At 50.7% G+C, this 21,005-nt stretch overlaps 1 protein-coding gene and 1 pseudogene across 1 annotated transcript; both read right to left on the reverse strand.

Annotated features, from left to right (window-relative positions):
* Positions 1-2,901: 2,901 nt before the first annotated feature.
* Positions 2,902-9,496, reverse strand: LOC144102203 (protein argonaute-2-like). The gene is made up of 5 exons (XM_077635515.1): positions 9,481-9,496; positions 7,740-9,436; positions 5,153-5,380; positions 3,823-4,175; positions 2,902-2,992 (listed from the first exon to the last, which is right to left on the reverse strand). The coding sequence occupies exons 1-4, from the start codon at positions 9,494-9,496 to the stop codon at positions 3,861-3,863; spliced, it is 2,256 nt and encodes a 751-aa protein (XP_077491641.1). The 3' UTR covers positions 2,902-2,992; positions 3,823-3,860.
* A 7,739-nt stretch (positions 9,497-17,235) lies between these two features.
* LOC144102834 (U2 spliceosomal RNA) lies at positions 17,236-17,355 on the reverse strand (annotated as a pseudogene).
* Positions 17,356-21,005: the final 3,650 nt, after the last annotated feature.

Here is a 21,005-nt window from a genome sequence, read left to right on the forward strand (position 1 = left end):
ACACATATGAAAGAAACCACATGGGATTTTTCGATAGGGAAGTGGCCCAATCATTTGCACTTTTCCTTGGTCCGGTACTTGTGCTGCCCTAAGCAATATGGTAGAGGGGGACGGGGGTGTCAGTAAGGAGAGTGTGCTGTCTAAACTCTTGGCTGAGTATTAAATTGATGGCGCCAATCATCTTGTCGGGTATAACTAGTTTGGTCTAAGGGAGATATGGATGGCACGGTACTGTATGTGTTATCTCTTGAAGCTGCAGCTGGGCTAAGAGGGACGCCATAGCGGCGGGCTTCAGATTAATTTCGACCGCCTGAAGATATTTGGCATGTTCTTACGTCGGACAGCACACTGGAGATCTTTCATTTCGCCTTACTGCGGCTATCGAAATGCGGCCGAGAGGGGATCCCGCAACCTTGAGTACAGCAGCAGAACGCTCCAACCACACCCGCACCTTGACGGGTCAATCGTCGTATAAAGTGACCACTGCTTTAGCATTAGACTTCGATGACGTCACACCGTGCCAGCTGCGCCTCTGATTTCTTTGAGCGCAGCTGCGACACGCCTCTTTATTCATGTGGAATTACAGACCACTAACAGACGGAGAGCCTATGCCAAGCCTGGTCTACAGCTTGCGGACACACATCGTTCTAAACATTAGAGAGTTGTAGCGTAGCGTGATGCGCTTCAGCGGGGCTCCACTGCGTACGCGGTGATTGGTCGCGATGCGGCAGGCGCGCACGCAGCTGACAGACACGTGGCGCCATCTGCCGCCCTCAGGGCGTTCTGCGCACGCGCAGTGGCGCCTTACGGAAGACGATCACGGTAGCTGTTTGCGGATTGCGCTTTCGATTTCCTGCCGGGAATGACCGCGTGGTCTTCAAGCGTCACACAAGCGAGGCCGTCGATCCGTTTGCTGGGTGCGGCGATAAGCGCCGCAGTTATTCTCGGCCGAGCATCTTGAGGAAGGCTGCCACAGTGGAAGGCAGGCACTGCTCCCAGCGCACGCAGTGGCCGTCGCGGCTCCGGTACAGGCCCGGCTTGCAGAAGCACCCGGTGCGGCATTCCTCGCTGCAGGCCGGCGGAAGGCTCCGGCAACCGCACTTCAGCTCAGCGCAGGAGCCACTAGCGCAATTCTTGAACACCATGCCCGGTCCGCACGGCACGGCACAGTTCATTCACTCGTCGCCCACTGCGACAACGCGCCTCATACGGAAAGTGAAAATTGGCATCGAGGAAAGGAAAGGCTCAGTAGCTTTCTTGGCGACCCCCAGCATCTTGTACTATGCACTTAATGGTTTGGCTTATGGGGTTCAAAATCCGAAAGCGACTCATGCTAAAAGGGATGCCGTAGTGAAGGGCTCCGGATAATTTCGACTACCTGTAGTTTTTTAACGCGCACTGACATCGTACAGTACATGGGCCTCTAAAATTTCGCCTCCACCGAAAAATCGACCCCCGCGGCCGGGATCGAACCCGCGGCTTTCGGGCCAGCAGTCGAGCGCCATAGCCACTGAACCAGCGCGGCGACCACCATGGAGAATGTATACTTATGCATGCACTCGATGTATATACTGTATATGCGTCTGATGTATATGCACCTGGCCGAGTGCGTTGTTAAAGAACCCCAGGTGGTGGAAATTTATCTAGGGCTCTCCACTGAGTGTGCTTGCTCAAAGTGCTGCATCAACTAGCTGAAACAACCGTTCAGGCTGCGAGTAGCTGCGACACTTCGGCATCAGGATCAACACCGAACCGACGCAGCTCACGCGCACAGTGCTCAACCCTCCATCTCCAGTGTATGGTAACGTCATGAGGAAGCCGCACGTAGGCGCGTGGGAACTCCAGGGCCAGCGTTTCCACAAGGCAGCTACGACGACCCGCTGGAGGGTTCTCAGCCTGAGCCGGTTTGCGCACAAGGACAACTACATCAAGATGCTGATCCGCATCGTCCAGGAACTGGGCATGCGCATCCAGCAGCCGCTTGTGGTCAGCTCGGCCGACCCGCACTGCCGGAGGATAAGTATTGCAACGTTGACATTTTAGCGAACATGGCGCGTTTTTCCTTTTGCCTGGCGCATGATCGTGTTAGCTGCATAGCGCCAACATACCAGAATTTACCATATTATATATAACTTTCATATCCAATCATTTCGGTTCGAATAACCGCCAAGCCGGATAATGGAACGGCAGCCAGGATTTGGCTCGTGAAAGTTCCCACTTGCAGCAACTAGCAGCGTTTTAGTGCGAACCTCAGCAGCACCACCAATCGGCCCAATATTAGAAATATATTGGCAAATTTTTATCACAAGAGTGAAACGAGTCATTCCCAAAATTGGCCCGTTTGCCTGCGCTGCTTGGGAAGGGACTACTTCACGAAGCCTAATCGGTTGACCGAGTTTGCGCGGAGATTGACTTTGAGTGTCAACCTTGGCGCATGAAGAAATAAGATTAAGTATTAACGGGACTGGGCGTTGAACCGGTGGCGGGCGAACAATCAGCTTCGCTGGCCACTGCACGAGAGCACTGTGCTATCGCCACAACCGATCACGCCTTGTGTCAAAAAGCCACACACACTCGTGCTGTCCATTGCACATTGTCATGTATATCAACTTCGATCTGCTTCACCATCAGATCAGATCACCTTAACCTCGATCAGAGCTTAACCTGAGTCCAATATCCCAGCGAAGTGAAACCATGAGCCAACTAGGGGAAACACATTATTTCGGGCGTCTACTCGGTTTAACTACGTTTTAAAACCCTATCACATTTTTAGCATGTGTTGTAGTAGAACAGACTGGCTTCGGCCAACGCTCGCCAATGCAACCGCCAGTGACTGCAAAAAAGGAAGCCTCATGCGACGGCCACCTTTTTTTGACCAATATTTTTTAATTGCAACTTAGTTCCAGGGCACACAAACAGCAATGTTTGGCTCCCGCACTCTTCGAACAGCCCATGAAACAACAAAAACAAGAAAATCCTTCTCCTTGTGAGCCTGCAAGAAAACAAAAGTTAGAATTAGTGGCGGCTTGACAGACTTATGCCTACATGGAAATTGTTCTGTCGAATTTCAATCAAAGGCAGTCCGAGCGTCTAACAACCAAGACCACCGATTTGTAATTGCTTATATAACAGGCTCGCGGAATTACAACTCAAAATAAACTGATCATGTATTTCTTGCAAGAAAATAAAGCCCTTATTTCATTGTTTCCGATTGTTTGCAATCGCTTTCGATCGCAAAGGAACAAATCACATTAAAAAAAATGTTGCCGTAGGGCATTCGGGAAGCGGCGCCCTTTAACATCCATCCCATGCATACCGCTTCACCTGCGCGTTGAACACACATCACTGCGACGCCAAGAGGGACGAAAGAAGATGTCCACTTCGTGTCACGTATATCTTGTCCTCTATGTGTTGCGCACATGTCCAACATTCTTGGACAAACATTATGAAAATGTGGAAACTAAGATACTGGCATAGAGATATTCAAGAACGATTCTTCCGATATGCGGGAAAACCTTCCTTTTATAGTGTTTCCATTGCTTGCATCGAGCAGTTAAGACTGTAACAAAAAACCCATGAGGAACGCTTTGGACAGTAGCAAAAACGTTAATAGCAAAAAATGCAAGCCTGCAGGCGGGAGGTTGGGGATATATTGATCGTTGTAGTAGAATCTTACAATATATGAGGAACATTGCGCTCATAATACCCTCCCTATACCCTATGTAACACCCTCCCTGCTAATGCCATTAAACGCTTTCCCGTTGGAAGAGGCTTTCTCCAGAACTGTTTGGTATGACGTCAGTGGTACGCCTCCAGGCTCACCGTAACCGGAATGCAAGGGCAGCGGAGAACCTCCTCCATTACACGAAGTACATGGAGGCCTGCAGTTCCTGCAGCACCTTGACGGCCTCCACGTATTGGGCAGTGGTCAACACGGCGTCCCCGCCGCCCTCAGACGACTGGCTGACCGCGCCTGACGTCTCCAGCTTGCTGGCGATGTGGTGTTTTGCGCGGAAGGCGGCCAGGTGCGCGTAGTACACAGGGGCCGGTATGCTCACGCTCCTTGCACACCGGGAGTATGTGTGGCACAGGTAGAAGCTGAGCTTCTGCAGGTCGTCCGCGCTGAAGTTGGAGTCATCCCACACGATATAGTAGTGGGCCGGCCGGCTGGTACCCTGCGGGTGAGCAGAGGAGTACATTTATACACTTGCGAGAATTCCGAGTGCCGTGTCGGGTTGAGGCGCGCGTCGTATCGTGGTGTGTGGTGGTGCGGTGTGGTCTTGCTTGTGGTGCGATGTGATGTGGCGTGGTGTGTGCGGTTTAAATATGCTTATTTTACTGGCACACATTACGTGGGAAGGAGAGTGTTTAAACGCAATATACAAAAACCGGCAGTGCCTATGAGCACAGCACGCGCTCGCCCTGCTTCTAATGCTGCATGCACAACATGTTTCTGGCTTTATTTGGCCTTAAATGCCCTCGAGCCAATAAATACCGTGAATAACTATTATTTCCTGGTTGGCTGTCATCAGTGCATTGGTCGGTCATCGTCATCTATGTCGCTGTCCCGACTTCGGGACAGCTTAAAAAACGAGGCATACAAGCCGACGCGATTATTTTAAAAAATATATTTTTGGCCGTTTTTTGAGACTTCAAAGCCGCGTCCCGTTTTAACGTACGAGCAACCAGGCCCAGCCGAACATCAAGCGCTTCTCTTTTCACCTAACCTTATGCGTTCAATGTTTCAGTAGACGCCACTCCCAAAATAAACGCTAATGACCACATCCACGTGAGAGCATCATTCCGCGCTGGCCCTAGAGGTCCCCCTTGCGCAACTTCCGATACCGCTTCCTCAAGGACGAACGATGACGTCACAGTCACTCACTGCGCTCCTGGTGGCCTCAACGTGAAGTGGAAAGCTTCCGTCATGGTCTTGCGGGCAGGCGATCTCGGAGGCCATGCTTCCGTTTTCTCAAGCTGCGGAAGGCCTCGACCGCAGGAGCTCCCGGTGTTTGTAGCGCACTAACAACGCGACGCGACTATGGCGACGCCGGCGCCCGGACTATTTCCTCCGTAAATTCATAAACGAAAACACCGCAGACCATTGGTTCCCGCTCACAATAGCCACAAGAGCGGAGAAGCGGTCGCCCACCTGGATGCCGAAGTGGCTGCAGAGGAAGAAGTCGAAGTCCAGCGGGTGCGTGACCACCGAGTCTACGGTCGTGCCTGGTGGGACGTTGCGACACTTGCCCACGCCGTCGCGGTCGTGGGCGGGCATGAACCTCGTGTGGTGCCGCTTCTGGACCACGATGAACGTCAGTGGTGGCTCGTAGGTCTCGGTGGGACACATTTCCGCACACGCCAGCCGGATGGCGCTCACCTGGGAGATTCGAGAGCGGAAACAAAATAAAAACATGGTCAGGGATTAAAGGCCATTCGACGAATCACGATACATACTTGGTACAGAATGCAAACAAAACACTTTGGGCCTTCACGAACTATGCTGTCCTATCTTACACAATTGCAGTTTGAGAAAAACTGTACGGCGAAGAACAGCGTTTTTTTTAGCAATGCGGTTATCGGTAGTACTCTGGTTAAAGGAGCAGTTTCAGCTACCGTTCAGTTCAACGGAAGTGCAGCTTTTCCAACTGACGCTGAAATGAATAACAGTCGGCTGCAGTTTCTCGGCACACACCGCTAAATTGAGTTCACGGGGTTCACATTCTGGATCACGTGATCGGTTTATACATAGCTCTAAAAATTGATTCCCTACTTGACTTCACTCAACCAAAATTTCCGTGCAAGGTTGGCTTTTGAGTATGCCGCTAGTGAACAACCACACAGAGCCAAGAAAATTCAGTAGAGGAATGTCCGGCTTCACCGCTCAGCCATTGTTTTCCTGGTACCACTTCGCGGCATTTTTTTTCTGGATACGACTAAAGAATGAAGCCGCTTTTCCCCGGAAAAGAACCCCCTTCCAGTCAATGGCGCCAGCTGGTTTTCACGAACCTGCAAGGTGGACAATGCAGCGAGCGTGGTGACAATGACAATAGTCTTTCATGTGAGGGGGGAGACTAACCCCTTCCTTTTGCCACTTCCTACATGGTTACCTTAAAAGGCTCATGAGAAATGGTCTACGCCGTTGGCTGCAAGAGAGTCCTTTCAGGGGGAAAAGCCGCTTGGTTCTTAGTGAGACATATTAGCCAGGATAGCAAGATGTGGCAGCCGGAAATGCCGCCCACTCGGCCGAAGCAGTGGGTCAGTAGACTGGTCTAACTACAACCCCCTACTGAGCTGAGATCTCAACAGCAGGTGGCGCTGCCTTTTATTACCCGTGCCACACGCGCACTAGAAATAACCGCAGATGTTTGTAGCCTTAAGTTTGTCTATGCCATTATTTTCGGAGCTGGCAGTACACGTCCAGGTTTAATGACATTATTATTGACAGATATATTTACATTACAGATTCGCCACTATAACAGAGGAGATTACAATCAAATAAATGACGAACTTCAATTGTTTTCTGATAATATCCTGGCGCCATCTTTTCAAGACAGGTCAGTAGAAGATAACCGCGGGTTCAATTTAGAGACAAGATCGCAGATATAGTACCCAAACATGCCCCGCTTTTCACGCTATCACATCATAAAGCATCAACGAATGAGAAATAAGAAAAAAAACGGTTGATGTACTTTTACTATATGATTTTGTTATATCTAAGCTATGTTGTACAAATTTCAGTATTTGACCCCCCCACCCCTCACACACACACAATGCCTCTCCTGAGGACTGTAAGGTATCTGTAAATGAATGAATAAATAAATAAATAAATAAATAAATAAATAAATAAATAAATAAATAAATAAATAAATAAATAAATAAATTCACGGTGATGATAACGCCTTCAAGGGAGTAAAAAATCCCCTGAAAATAAACAGTGTCAATGAGCCAGTATCTAAGAATGTCATTCAAATATAATATAAAAATAAATTTGTAGAAAATGGCACTGTTCTTGCTTGACAACTTGCCAAAGTAGAACTCGCGTGCCAGCTAGCTCACAGGCTAACAGTACTTCGGAATTGCTGGTAAAAATGGTGCTCTTTATGAATAAACCATTATCCACAGGATAGTAACTTCTCACAAAAAAAGTTGCATATCTTTCTGCATGCGGAATGGGGATAAGAGTATACACTGCTCGGGCGAATGAGTTGTGGCGAACTCAGTAGGTCGCAAACGGCAGTTAGTCTGTCTAATGCCATTCAATACGAGTACGTGACACTGTTCCGATGGCGTTAAAACTTGATCACTAAGTAATTAATGACATTAAACATGACCTTGTGGCACTGGTATAGCACCTCTAACTGTCGTTCAGTTCAACGGACGGTCAACTGCACAGCCGTTAATATCGCCCGAGCGTAAAAGGGGTGAGACACGGAGCGGGCACGCACAAAACCCAACCACAAGCCTCAGTCTTGGATGTTTACCACCTTTTGAAGAGAAACGATCAAGCTGACGTCAACTAACACCGAGAAGACGTCTCCAGAAATGAATGTCCCGAATGTCCTGAAATTATAGCGCTGTGGAGATCTATTCGGTGCCGTTACGTATATGCACAGCAAGTCCGCTTGTCATAAGACAAAAGGTTATCCAATGACGCTAGCGGCATTGAATGCGGTATAGCTGTCTTAACAAGATGAGCGTTTAGTGGGCACAGTATTGTAGTAGGCGCAGTTGCTTACCTCATGGTTACGGACTTCCAAGAACTGCCCCTCGCTCACTCCGTCTCTGTAGAAGACGATCCGCAGGGGCTTGTAACCGTTGGTGCGGTAGAAAACCAGTAGCAATTCCTTGACCATGTCCTTCAGGTCCTTGATAATTTCCACACGCGCCTTAGCCTTGGAGTCTTCAATCTGTACCCGAATGGTGGCGTGAAACTTGGACGGTACAGGGTCTAGGCTTCCGACGCACGCGGCGATGGATGGCCTGATCTTGTCTCCAGGCGATGGGTGCGACACGTCTGCTCCGATGACGATCACGGGCCTATGGAATACCTTGGGTTTCTCCTGCATCAGGAGACTATTGTTGACTCCGCCCATCTTGGCGTTGATCTTTTGGCACAGGTTTTGGATGAGCGATGCGTTACACTTTTGGACAACGTTGTTGTCCAAGATGCATTGTGTGCGCAGGGAGAGCTCAGTCTCTGCCACATGCTTGATCTCAGCGTAGTTTGTGGCTTTTGTTATCACAGCCACAACCATCTCCAACTGCGGGTACTGCTGGCGCTGCTCCGTGAGAACGGTCCGCATGGGCTGGCGGTTTGTGTCGAACGTGATGACCGCAAGCGGCTGCGCAATGCGCATGCCCAGTTCTTGGCCGATGCGGATCAGCATCTTGATGAAGTTGTCCAGGCAGTCTTTGTGCGTGAAGCGGCTCACGTTGAGAACAATCCACTGTGTCATGGACATCGCCTTGTGGAAACGCTGCCCTCGGAGATCCCACGTACCGTCGCGTGGCTTGCACATGGTGTTGTTCTCAAAAACCAGAGTTGGCGGGTCGAGCACTCTGCCCACAACCTGAGTGGGTTCGGAGTTGATCTTGACGCCGAACTCTCGCAGGTACTTCTCCGAGGTGCTGACCATGTCGCGCACAGACTGACGAATCTCCAGGAAGCGCTTGGCTGGGGGCTTGGCCGTGCGCTTGATCATCTCGGCGGTCTGACTCTCATCGAGTTTCTTCCGACAGTGCTGGCCTTCGGCCAGCTCGCACACCTCCAGAGGAATGTAGACCGGATGCGTCTGGCTGCCACTCTGCACGCAAGGGAAGTTCGGGTACGACAAGCGCCTGTAGCGGCTTTGGAAGTAGTCGGCGACGGAGATCTGACTACCTTCTGATTCAAAATAGATGTCCTTCGCAGCTTCCCTCGTGATCTTGACCACTTTGTACTTGCGCGGGTACGGAAGGTGCGTCACTTTTATGCGGAGTCCTTTGAGCTCCCTATCCAGCCGCACGTACTGGTTGTCGCGCAATGACCGTAAGTCCGCGGGTGTCAACACACGCCGGCTGTCGCTGAAAAACCTGCACATGAAGTCTACCAGTGGAAGCGGCTCGTAGAATGCTGTTGCTGACATGTCGACGTTAAGCATGGGCTTCCATTGGGCGGGTCGAACACTCGTGTAGTAGCCAAACCACACCTCCCGGCCTCCTCCGAGGTCATTGTACTCGTTGGGTCCCGGCGGTCTGAAGAACGAGCGTCCAACCGGCGCAAGGTTGATCGAGGGGCTGTGCCTCAAGACGATGTCGATGGCCTGGAGGACTTCCTGGGGCACAGTTTGTACGCGCTTTTGGAAGACGCCATGCAGGGCATCCAGGTTCACGGTGGCTGCATACTGGATCTTGATGGTAAACTTCTGGCTTCTCTGGTCTTTTTCGAGGTCGACTGTGAATGTACGCTCGCGGAAGTTGAGCTGACGGCGCGTGTACAGGTTCTTGCGGCCATCGAAAGCCGGGATGCAGTTGGCCAGGTCTTGCCGGTACTTCTTTACTAGAAGCTCGATGACTATCCTGTTGATCTTTGTACTGAGGCATCGGTACTTTTTCTGCTCAGGAACCTTGGTCTCATTTCTCCGAGGAGATGTCGACGTCGTAGTGGTAGACGCTGCCGGTCGGTATCTCAATGCTGAAGTGGTTGGCAAGAAGTTGTATGGTCCGGCCCAGCTGGCCGTGGGCGGGCCGCCGCGGGAAGTGAGAGGGCAGGGTTCGCTCGAGCTCCTGCGGCGTGATTGGTGGTAATTAGAGCAGGGCATGAAGAAGTAAGTATGCACGCACTGTTTCGTGTGTTGAGCGTCACACATGTTTGGCCGAATGGTCTTTGATCTACACTACAGTGCAGGACCGGTTCCGGTGAGTCTTAACGGGGAAAGCCTCCTGCACCCCGTGTGTTGTAGCGAGCCTATTAAATGACGGCGCTTGAACATTAATATCCTCCCCTGAGAATGTTTTAAATGTTTCGTGCAAGCGAAGTTTTCTGCAGTCAATATCTAAATTTCAGCGTCTTATAGCCTTTCTATCTCCTTTCATCACTCTTTTCATGCTCACAGGTCGGCGCTCTTTCAGCCAGCCCTACCCACTCGGCCCCACCGCCGGCTGCAGACGCGTTCGGGAATTTTCCCGGTAATGGTGGGGGGGGAGGGCTTCCTGAACCGCCGAAACGACACTTATTATTGGCAGCGGCCACAATAGCTGCCATACTTCTGAATCTAACCGACAGACACATCTGAACAAAAATACGCAGGATCGCGAGGCGGAGAAATGCACGGGCGTGAAAAAGTCGCTGTAAGGAGCTCGCCAACCTTCGCTCGGGATTGTGGGTTCTGCGCTCAATGTAGGAATATATGGTTCAGGTGTTTATGACGAAAGCTCGTAGTACTTGAGCGAGGTTATGTACACGGTTGGTCAAAAGTTCCGGGGCCACAGGGCTTGCTTCTTTCATCGGTATATCGCGGCATTTAAGGTGCGATTATTGCTATCAAGGTTCGCAGAGTATAGAACGATATCTCTTCCGCCCTCTACGGATATTTTGAGTCTTTGGGTGTGTCATGTCTGCCTGATTATACAGCTCAAAAGCAGACCCTATGGCCTGGGAACTTTTGACCTACTCTGTACTTTCCTCGGAAGGTATTTCAAAGACTTGTTCTATCTTGAGCACATATGACAGGGACGATCGGGTGGATTGCAAAATCAAGGAAACGGACTGCGTGGTTGTGGTGTACATCAAAAGCGAGAGAGTAAGTACTAGTTCTTTCTGTGCCTTTATTCATTTATTCAGGGAACCCTGCCCATGATAGCGCAAGAGCTGAAGTATTTCTTCCAAGGTTTCTGAACCACTCAAAGGGCAACTGTGGGCGATTTTGAATGTTTTATACGTGGTATTGTGTTCCTATTCGCATAACATTTCTTGGGAGTCAATTCTCTGTGCCTTTAAAAGCGTTTTTCAAAATCCTGAGTAGAAGCCCTTTAAACCAGCAAAAGCAAAGAACGCCGAAACTAAAACTGGGTTTCTCCCAAAGAATGACGTCAAGATAGAAGCTTGTCGTCATGCATACATTACTGTCACAAAAACTTTCGGCGCGTTGACTGACTAAACTGGAGACTGTAAGCGACAGACCACTGTTTGTGTGAAATGACCAAAAACAAAGGTCTTCATTTTTTTTCTTACCTGCCGCGGTGGCTCAGAGGTTAGGGCGCTCGACTACTGATCCGGAGTTCCCGGGTTTGAACCCGACCGCGGCGGCTGTGTTTTTATGGAGGAAAAACGCTAAGGCGCCCGTGTGCTGTGCGATGTCAGTGCACGTTAAAGATCCCCAGGTGGTCGAAATTATTCCGGAGCCCTCCACTACGGCATCTATTCCTTTCTTCTTTCACTCCCTCCTTTATTCCTTCCCTTACGGCGCGGTTCAGGTGTCCAACGATATATGAGACCGATACTGCGCCATTTCCTTTCCCTAAAAAAAAAACCAACCAATTTTTTTCTTCTTGCGCAAACTCCAAGCAAATATCGAAGGGCATGCAGCTGGTGACGTCACACGTGCAAGGTCGCCCGCAGAAATCGTCTCGATTGGGACGACAAAATTCGAAAAATTTAATTATTCGTGCTGAGACAAACCGACGCCCGGCGGCGAAGCTCGGCACAAGGAATTACCGTGGAAATTTCGGCATTCGTGGAGGCCAACAAAAGACGCCGCAGCTGGCCATTAACAGCGAAAGATGAACAACATTCACACGAAGTTTTCTGTGAATTGAGAATGTGCAGGCGCGTAATTTATAAAAATCAACAGGTGCAGCCCAAGGAAACATCAGTTCGCCAGAGTGGATGTTTGGGTTCGACGGTGCACCATTTCACTTCGAGCAAAAGAGCATTTAACGAGTGACTAAAAAAGACAATGCACTCACCGCGGTGGCTCGGTGGTTAGAGTGCTCGATCACTGACCCGGCGTTCCCAGGTTCGAAACCGACCGCTGTGGCTGCGTTTCGATGGAGCCGAAACGCTAAGGCGCCCGTGTGCTGTTCGATGTCAGTGGACTTTAAGGATTCCCAGGTGGTCGAAATCATTCCGGAGCCCTCCACTACGGCACTTCTTTCTTTCCTCTTTCATTCCCGCCCCTTTGTCCTTTCCTTACGGCGCGGTACGGGTGTACGCCGATATGAGAGACAGGTACCGCGCCAATTTCTTCCGCCCCCCCCCCCAGAAAATTTAATGTGGATTAGCCCAATAATAATAATAATAATATTAATCGGTTTTTGGAGAAAAGGAAATGGCGCCGTATCTGTCTCATATACCGTTGGGCACCTTGACCGCGCCGTAAGGGAAGGGGAAAAGGAGGGAGTGAAAGAAGAAAAAAAGAAAGAAGTGCCGTAGTGGAGGGCTCCGGAATAATTTCGACAACTTGGGGATCTTTAACGTGCACTGACGTCGCACAGCACACGGGCGCCTTAGCGTTTACGCGCCGCGGTGGCTCAGTGGTTAGAGCGCTCGGCTACTGATCCGGAGTTCCCGGGTTCTAACCCGACCGCGGCGGCTGCGTTTTTATGGAGGAAAAACGCGAAGGCGCCCGTGTGCTGTGCGACGTCAGTGCACGTTAAATATCCACAGGTGGCCGAAATTATTCCGGAGCCCTCCACTACGGCACTTATCTCTTCCTTTCTTCTTTCACTCTCTCCTTTACCCCTTCCCTTACTGCGCGGTTCAGATGTCCAACGATATGTGAGACTGATACTGCGCATTTCCTTTCAACCAAAACCCATTAAAATTATTACTTACCGTTTTGCCTCCATAAAAACGCCGCCGCCGCGGACGGTTTCGAACCCGGGAACTCCGGATCAGTAGCCGAGCGACCTAACCACTGAGCCACCGCAGTGGGTCAGAATTCCGGCATAAAACAAAACTTTTAATACAGCCAAGGTTTAAGCCTAGAATCGTTTGATATCAAAAATGAAAATTTTCTTCCGCGTGATGAGTTTTGGGATCTAGTAATCATGGAAATATTTATTTTGAATTCACACGTTCTGTGCTACATAAAAAAATCCGGTTCGGCGCATTGTATTGCAGTGTATTGTATTGAGTTATACGGCGTATAAGCAGCTAAGGCTATCATCTTTAACGTGCACTGACTTCGCACAGCACACGGGCGCGTTAGCGTTTAGCCTCCATAAAAACGCAGTCGCCGCGGTAGGGTTCGAACCCGGGAACTCCGGATCAGTAGCAGAGCGCCCTTACCACTTAGCCGCCGCGGCGGGTTGGATTAGCTCCGCTATTCCAGGATATACAAAGCGAAAAGCGAGATTGAGATCTCCACTGACCCACGGAGCCGTTAGCCCGCGTTTCCTTTCGTGAAAATGAACGGTCTTTGGTAAGTTGTCAACGCCAATGAACTCTATGAACGCCGCCGGCTCACTTGTTTTATTTGGTTTTTGAGGAAAGGAAATGACACAGTAACCGTCTCACTGTGGTGGACACCCGTACCGCGCCGTGAAGGAAGGGATAAAGGAGGGAGGGAAAGAGGAAACTAAATTTAAAGTTGGATTTTGAGGAAATGTGCTGCGGTGCACAGCGGCGAAACACCTGTGGCTTGGTGCTACTAGTGGCGCATGGACAGTAGTAAGTAGGGATCGAGAGAGAGAGAAAAATGCGCCATGTGACGTCACTGCTCCTCGTGCATGCGCAGCACGGCTCTCCAGGAATCACGCGAAACTGCTCAACCTGCGGCCAGTAAAGCTTCCGCTTTAAAAAGAATTTCACACGCTGGCAACACAACACTCGGCCGCCGGTGCGTAAGTACTGAACCCAAAGGCTAAACTTGACGACGCACCAATTCTTCGAGCCACCCTTTATCCAGGCGACGACTGAGGCCCTGAACCTCACAGAAGAAACTGTGAGAATTGAAAATTGGCAATCGGGGATTGGAAATGACGCTGTACCTTTCTCACATATCGGCGGACACCTGAAACGCGCTGTAAGGGAAGGGAAAAAGGCGATAGTGAAAGAGGAAAGGAAGAAATAAATGCCCTAGTGCAGGGCTCCGGAATAATTTTGACCACCTGGGGATCTTTAACATACACTGACATCGCACAGCACGCGGGCGCCTCAGCGCTTCGCCTCCATCTAAACGCAGCTGCCGCGGTCAGGTTAATAATAATAATAATTGGTTTTTTGGGGAAAGGAAATGACGCAGTATCTGTCTCATATGTCGTTTGACACCTGAACCGCGCCGTGAGGGAAGGGATAAAGGAGGGAGTGAAAGAAGAAAGGAAGAATAGGTGCCGTAGTGGAGGGCTCCGGAATAATTTCGACCACCTGGGGATCTTTAACGTGCACTGACATCGCACAGCACACGGGCGCCTTAGCGTTTTTCCTCCATAAAAACTCAGCCGCCGCGGTCGGTTTCGAACCCGGGAACTCCGGATCAGTAGGCATATGCTGATTCGTTCTTGAGTTGTATTATACCGGGGTTTGGTTCTCGTACCGTCTGTGCAAGTCGAAGTTTTGGAAAGGTGATGTTTCCTCTTGCCTTGAAACTAACAGTTAAAGCCCTTTGTAACGAAGCGGTTTATAACGAAACAACTGATATAACGAAGAAGTAACAGCCGCGAACGAACTTTCTACTTTGTTATAACGAGGTTAAACGAGCTACATGCCATGGCCCAAGGTGAAGCCCTTTTCGGAAAACAGTACGCACCTTGATCCTGACATCGTCGCCTGGAGTGGCTTGGTCTCCAGCTTCGGGGGTTTGCTCGGTTACCGCAACGGGCGGCGTACATGGAGGCGACGGTGGTAGGGCAACTGCTGCCGGCTGACTGCGACTCACGGCGGCTGCTGCGGATGCAGGCCGCGGGCTGCTGGCCGCTACCTTGGCGTCACCTGCGGCGGCGGCGGCCCCGTAGCTGGGACGGTAGGCGCTGGGCTGAGCGGTGGGCTGAGCTCTGGGCTGCGCGGTGGGCTGAGCTCTGGGCTCCGCTGCAGGGGTCGGGCCGCGGCTGACGGCGCGCGGCTGCGGGCTGGGCGCAGCGCCCTGCTGGAGTGCTTGCGCGAACGACAGCCGCGACGGACCAGCGGGCGACGGAGCAGGAGCGGTGGCACCGGCGGGCGACGGAGCAGGAGCGGTGGCACCGGCGGGCGACGGAGCAGGAGCGGTGGCTTGATTGCCACCGCTGGCCGAAGGCACCGCTGCGAGCCGAAAATGCCCGTTTAACGTAGCGTTGATACATGTGCTGCGTTTGCGATCATAGCGATCGTTACGACACGCATATATACACCGCCGAAAGCTGAAGACTGGACAGCCGTCGCCGGAGCTCCGTTGGTAGAGCACCGTACGCTAAATTCAGAGGTAGTGGGTTTCGGATACCAACGGCGGCATGTAATTGTTTTCCGTCTCCTTTAAAATCAATTATCTTTAAAAAGTTTCGTTTTTTTCCATGGGGGTTTAACGTCGCAAAGAGAGAGACTGAGAAAGACAGAAAGGGAGGGAGGTTAACTAGGCAACACCCGGTATGCTACCCTACACGTGGGAAGTGAAACGGAGGGAGAAACAGAAAAGGAAGAGAACAAAGGGATATGATAACTTTTCCACGTGTCCGTCGGCCGTTACTTGAAGGGTACACAGGGCACACACTGATTGTTCACAATCTTGCACTCAGTCCTGTGTCCTTCAAGCACTTTAAAGGTGCCTTCAAAGCTGTCCTCTGCGATGAAGGCGTACTCCAAGAACCCAGACTCTTTAACAAGTTTTTGCCGTATTAAGCCCCCACGGATGAACACCACATATTATTAAAAAAACATCCCCTATGCTTCTTGGTTCGGTCACTGTTGGCATCTGTCATGTATGTCATAACGAGCACCACTTGTCCCTTCCCTTGTCTGCTCAACAGTAAAAGACAGATGGTATAGAGTACCTAGTCGAGGGTTTGACGGTATGCCGTCTGGTCAGGTCAGCAGAATGAATCTTCGGTTTACTGACCATGTGAATGTGGTCAGCTGACTTCAGATAACATATCTGACATGGTCAGTGACCGAAAATTCAGTATACTGTGGACGAGAGCATACGTCGCAATAGCCGTCCCAACTAAGACGCTGTGCAAGCCGACAATGGCATGCTCCGTGACTACACACGACTAAACACGCAGCGCCCCCAAACAGCGTCGTATACCCTTTGCACGGAAGAACTGAGTGCGAGGCCCTAGCTGTCGCACATGGTCTTAATTTTCACACAAATGTGATCAGCCCTCCCCCCACAGCAACGAAGAAGCAACAAATGTCCCGCCGCGCATTCAATATATTTTCGACACACGCGCACGCTTTCTTTCTAGTTGTATACTTGAGAACAAAAAAAACAATTTTAAATTTAACTTCGCTAACCCTGGAATTCAGCGAAAACAAGGACGCTTGCTAAGCACCTCAGGCTCGTCCACGGCAGCGCGTGCATGGACAGCCGTTCTATAGTATGTACCCACACGACCACGTGGCTTAGACGTAGTATCCCATGGTCTTACACCCACATCAAATGTATTTAGGGTCAAAGGTGAACCCAAATGTCACCTATTGTCAAGGTCAAATATCAGAGGTCAACGAAAGGTCATGGGTCAAGGGCAGAGGTCAAGAGTTCCACGCCATAACTGTACCACGTACGGTCATACATGGCTAACGTAGTTGGGCTGAAGGTCATTGGAGGCCATTCTCCGGCCTATGCGACGACTGTTTTACCAAACGTGGTGAAGCTTTTCGCTTCGTGTTCAACTGCAGTGACTTCTTTAGTTCCCCTAATTTTAAAGGGAAGCCCGTTCCTGCGTTCCGCGTCGTAGTCGGTGTAACATATGCTACTTGACAGGTGACGTGTTACTCAGTGTGACAGGTGACGTGTTGGCAGGTAGCAGCAGAGCGAAGCGCCACCTGACACGGCGAGAGGAATGGACAGCCGGAAGGCGGCTGCTACGGGACGATGCCGGAGGGGCGCTAGCAACGCAACAGGAACCTGCCAAGCGGTAGCAAGCGGCTTGCGAAGAGCTGCGCTCTAATTCCGATTTACCGTCTGTTGTAATGGGTCGTCTGTCTGTCTGTTACTGCCAGGAAGAAAGGATAGTGCACAGGCCTGCTCACTGGCTCAAGCCGAGCCACAATCGCTACCACGTGCAGATAGTAGGAGAGTTGAAAGATGGGACAGAAAGACAGGATAGTAAAGACGCGCTAAAGACAAGGCCGATCCCAGAGGTAGTGCAATACCGGGCCAACCGGTGGCGGGAAAGAAGCATCCTTCAAACTCCCCGCCACATTTCCAAAAATAAGTCCAACTTGGACCCGTAAGAGATACTCCACGGGTCCGGACAACTGTAATGGGGCATCAATTTTTTTTCATTTATATATCAGGCGTAAAGAATGCACCTTTCGTACCGCGGATAACGCTTGCTGTCACGTAGAATGTCAACACATGCTGGTTGTGGGAAACGTTTCCCCAAATCCCTGCCTTTCCTCGAAATCGACGGAGTCCAGAACATCGTCAACGCCAATTGCAATGGTCACAATGAACGCGGCGGTGGCGGCTGAATGACGTCATAGCTGTCACGTGGTTTCTCCTCGGTTCAAGGTAAAACTCTCCTATACGGAGAAGCAGCTACGCAAGGTAGTAGTAAAGCATTCCCTTCACAGGAAGGGGACGATTAGATGGCTGCCCGGCCCTATTGAGCTGCGATGTAGGGGCTGCCGCACATGTGGCGAGGGCTGCTTGTCACCAGAAGTACCTGTTGCTAAACCATCGTCGTCGCTTCAGATGAGGCGGCTGTTGCGAGTCCTTTCTGCTAATCTTTTCTCTCAAATCTCGTTTAACTCTCCAAATGTCTGCCCGTAGCAGCGATTATCTTCACATGGCAGTAATTACCTGCACGTGGTAGCTACTGTGGATCAGCTTGAGCCGATGGGCGTGTCCGTGAACGTTTCATTCTTCCCTAAGTCTCAACAACAACAACAAAACCCTGCCACTCATCGCACCACACAGCGGGACGCCAAGCTGTTAAGCCGGCTTGATTTCACCCGAGAGGCCCATAGTGTGCGCACTCATACCTAGAAACAAGAGACGCGCAGTCACGATAAACAGCGACCACAATCCCGGGAAAGACAGACCTTTGCTGAAAATTGAAAATTGGTTTTTGAGGAAAAATAAAGACGCAGTAACCGTCTCGCATATCGCGGTGCACACCTGAAGCACGCCGTAAGGGAAGGGATAGAAGGACTGGGTGCAGAAAGGAAAAAAAAAGAGGTGCTGTAGTGGAGTGCTCCGGAATAATCGTACATAATATCGAACAGCGCACGGGAACCTTTGCGTTTCGCCTCCATCTAAACGCTGCCGCCGAGGTCGGGTTCGAAACCGGGAACTCCGGATCAGTAGCCGAGCGCCCTAATCACTGAGCCACCGCGGTGGGTAATCCGGATAGCACAATAAAAAAATGCAGGGGAAACAGAATAATGACGCTCAAACGCGATACCCGAAAGACGCGGGCTCGATCCCGGCCGCGGCGGTCGAATTTCGATGGAGGCGAAATTCAAAAGGCCCGTGTTCTGTGCGATGTCAGGGCATGTTAAAGAACCCCAACGTAGTCGAAATTTCCGGAGCCCTTCACTACGTCGGCTCTCATAGCCTAAGTCGCTCTGGGACGTTAAACCCAAATAAACCATAAAGAAATCGTAAATGCGCTTAGGGGATTAGGGTGCGGAGCTACGGAGGTGTTGCTATGCCCCAAGAACGGACTAAAACGAGACGGCAGCGCTCGGAAACGTGCCGTCGATCAAGGCACTGATCAAGCGGAAGAGCGTTCCACAGCACCTGCTCCTTGTCAGGTCAGCAGCATGGCCGGAACACACAGGCGCACGGGCGACGCGTGCAGAAGCGCGTGCTCGAGGAGCGGCGACACGCACAGTGCGCGTGCGCAAGGCGAACGTTCGGCAAGGCATTCTCGGCAGGAACGCGCCGCCGGTCACAAATGCGCGGCTTGGCTGGACCCCCTTTTATTTGTTCTATCAAAAAAAAAAACGACGTGATGCGAAGCGACGCGATCCTTTGTATTGGGTTATGCGCTTCGGTCAGGTATTTCACATAATCTGTTAGCACTGACGTTGGTAGCATCCCTGGAAGTTAGTAATTTTGTTCATTGCGAACACATTCTGTCGTACAGCAATGCTACCGCTAGGTCATATATTCTCGAGACTGCAGCATCAATGCAAAACGTTGGTTGTCATAACAAAATAGACTAATATTAATGATATCGAAAGAGTGCAATGTCCACAACGCGGGTTGGAGCTTGAGCAAGCTGAAGGCTTAGCCCTTTGACTAAGCGTGCGCGTTTTGTTCGAACAAATCAAGGCTATTCAGCGCCCGAAGGCAGCGCGCCCATTGCCGGCGTTGCATAAGCGACACTGTAAGAACCACGAGGACCGGAGACGCGCAAAGGGCCGCGCGAACCCGAAGCTTTTGCGACGTACGCAATCCAAACGCTACTTCACATGCAAGCGGAAACGCTGTTGATTTCTGCCGCCACGGCGCACAAAGCCGTTTCGAGCCATCGCGGCGGGGGAAGCGGCCAGAGTGAAGAGGTTCCAAAAATATCAATTTTTCGCTGCAACGCGCTGCTCAATCGCTATATTCGCTCAGTCGCTTGCACGTGAGCCAACCTTAACGCGATATAAAGGCTCTCGAGGTCGCTTCGGCTCAACCAAACGCGGTTTTTTTTTTCTCTCAAGTCACGGTCACTCACGCTCAAATAAAAATGACGGTGCATAATAGCGAAAACAAACGGGTAACGAAGATCGTGAATTTCGTTCAGCCTTCTCGCAAAAATTTAATGCTTTAGAACACAATCATCCTAGCCCACGAGGTTAGGCCTAAAGCGACCACCATGTGATGACGCCAGATGAACAAAGGGATCGAGCGCCCAAACGACAGCGGCGGAGGCCACAGAACCGAAAGGAAATTCGCTACGCACCTGGAGGTCCACCAGCTGAGTCGTTTTTCTTCTTGTCTTTGCGCTTTCCTTTCCCCATTTAGATAGCGGGCCACAAACACAAATGGCAATCACACGAATGGACGTCTTGACAGCCTGCCGTGCCACTGGAAAAAGGCAAAAAGGCTGCGCTGTTACTCTTTTATAGTGACGTTTTCCGCTCCGTGATTCGCTCATATGCTTCGCCACGAGCTGCACGTGTTCCGTCGGCATTGGCTACGCTTGGAGACGTCATGCGCGTGCCGGCGCTTCTGCCTCCAAGAACGCATAAAGAAAAAAAAACTATGGTACCAAAGGGAATCGTCGTAGGATACCGCTTTACCACTGCTCCTTATGGGAACGCAAAGTCCCGGCGCGTCTCGAACACGCGCGCTGTGGAACTCGAAGACAACAAGTGGAGGGGGACTCCGCTTCGAAACCCAAGTAGTCCTAGAAGCTACTTTGCTGAGAGGGTCTAGTTCGGTAAATACAGAGGCGCATAGCAAGGTCACGGATGTACAAAGTGAGAAAATGGGACGAGTGCTGCTAGCATTCATTTCCCATTTTGTGCAAGCCCGTGGTTTCAGCTCATAGATCCACATGACTGAGCCACCAGAAAGCGGCGAATAAAGAAGTGTAGCGATTTGTCAACATTTCTGGCTTTTACCTATGTCTCTATGTATTTGTTAATGCATGTGTTTAATTCATTTTATTCCCACGTGCTAGCGTGATTAGGCGTTAGGTGCCTTAGCCAGACGACGTGGGAACAAAGCCTGACAGCGACGGCGCCGTTTCGATGTATACGCGAAATTATTTAAAGAACCGTGTGTGTTCGAAGTTACTGCAGTATTCCCCTATACGACGGCCACGTTTGACTTCAACCTGCGTTTAATGCTGGCTATCAAATTCAGGCAAAGCGCCGAGTAGAATGGCAATGCAGTCGCTACGTTTCGCTTGATGAGCGCGAACGGCAAGTGTAGTTTAAATAT

This window comes from Amblyomma americanum, chromosome 8 (genome assembly GCF_052857255.1).
Source record: "Amblyomma americanum isolate KBUSLIRL-KWMA chromosome 8, ASM5285725v1, whole genome shotgun sequence".
Lineage (NCBI taxonomy): Eukaryota > Metazoa > Arthropoda > Arachnida > Ixodida > Ixodidae > Amblyomma > Amblyomma americanum.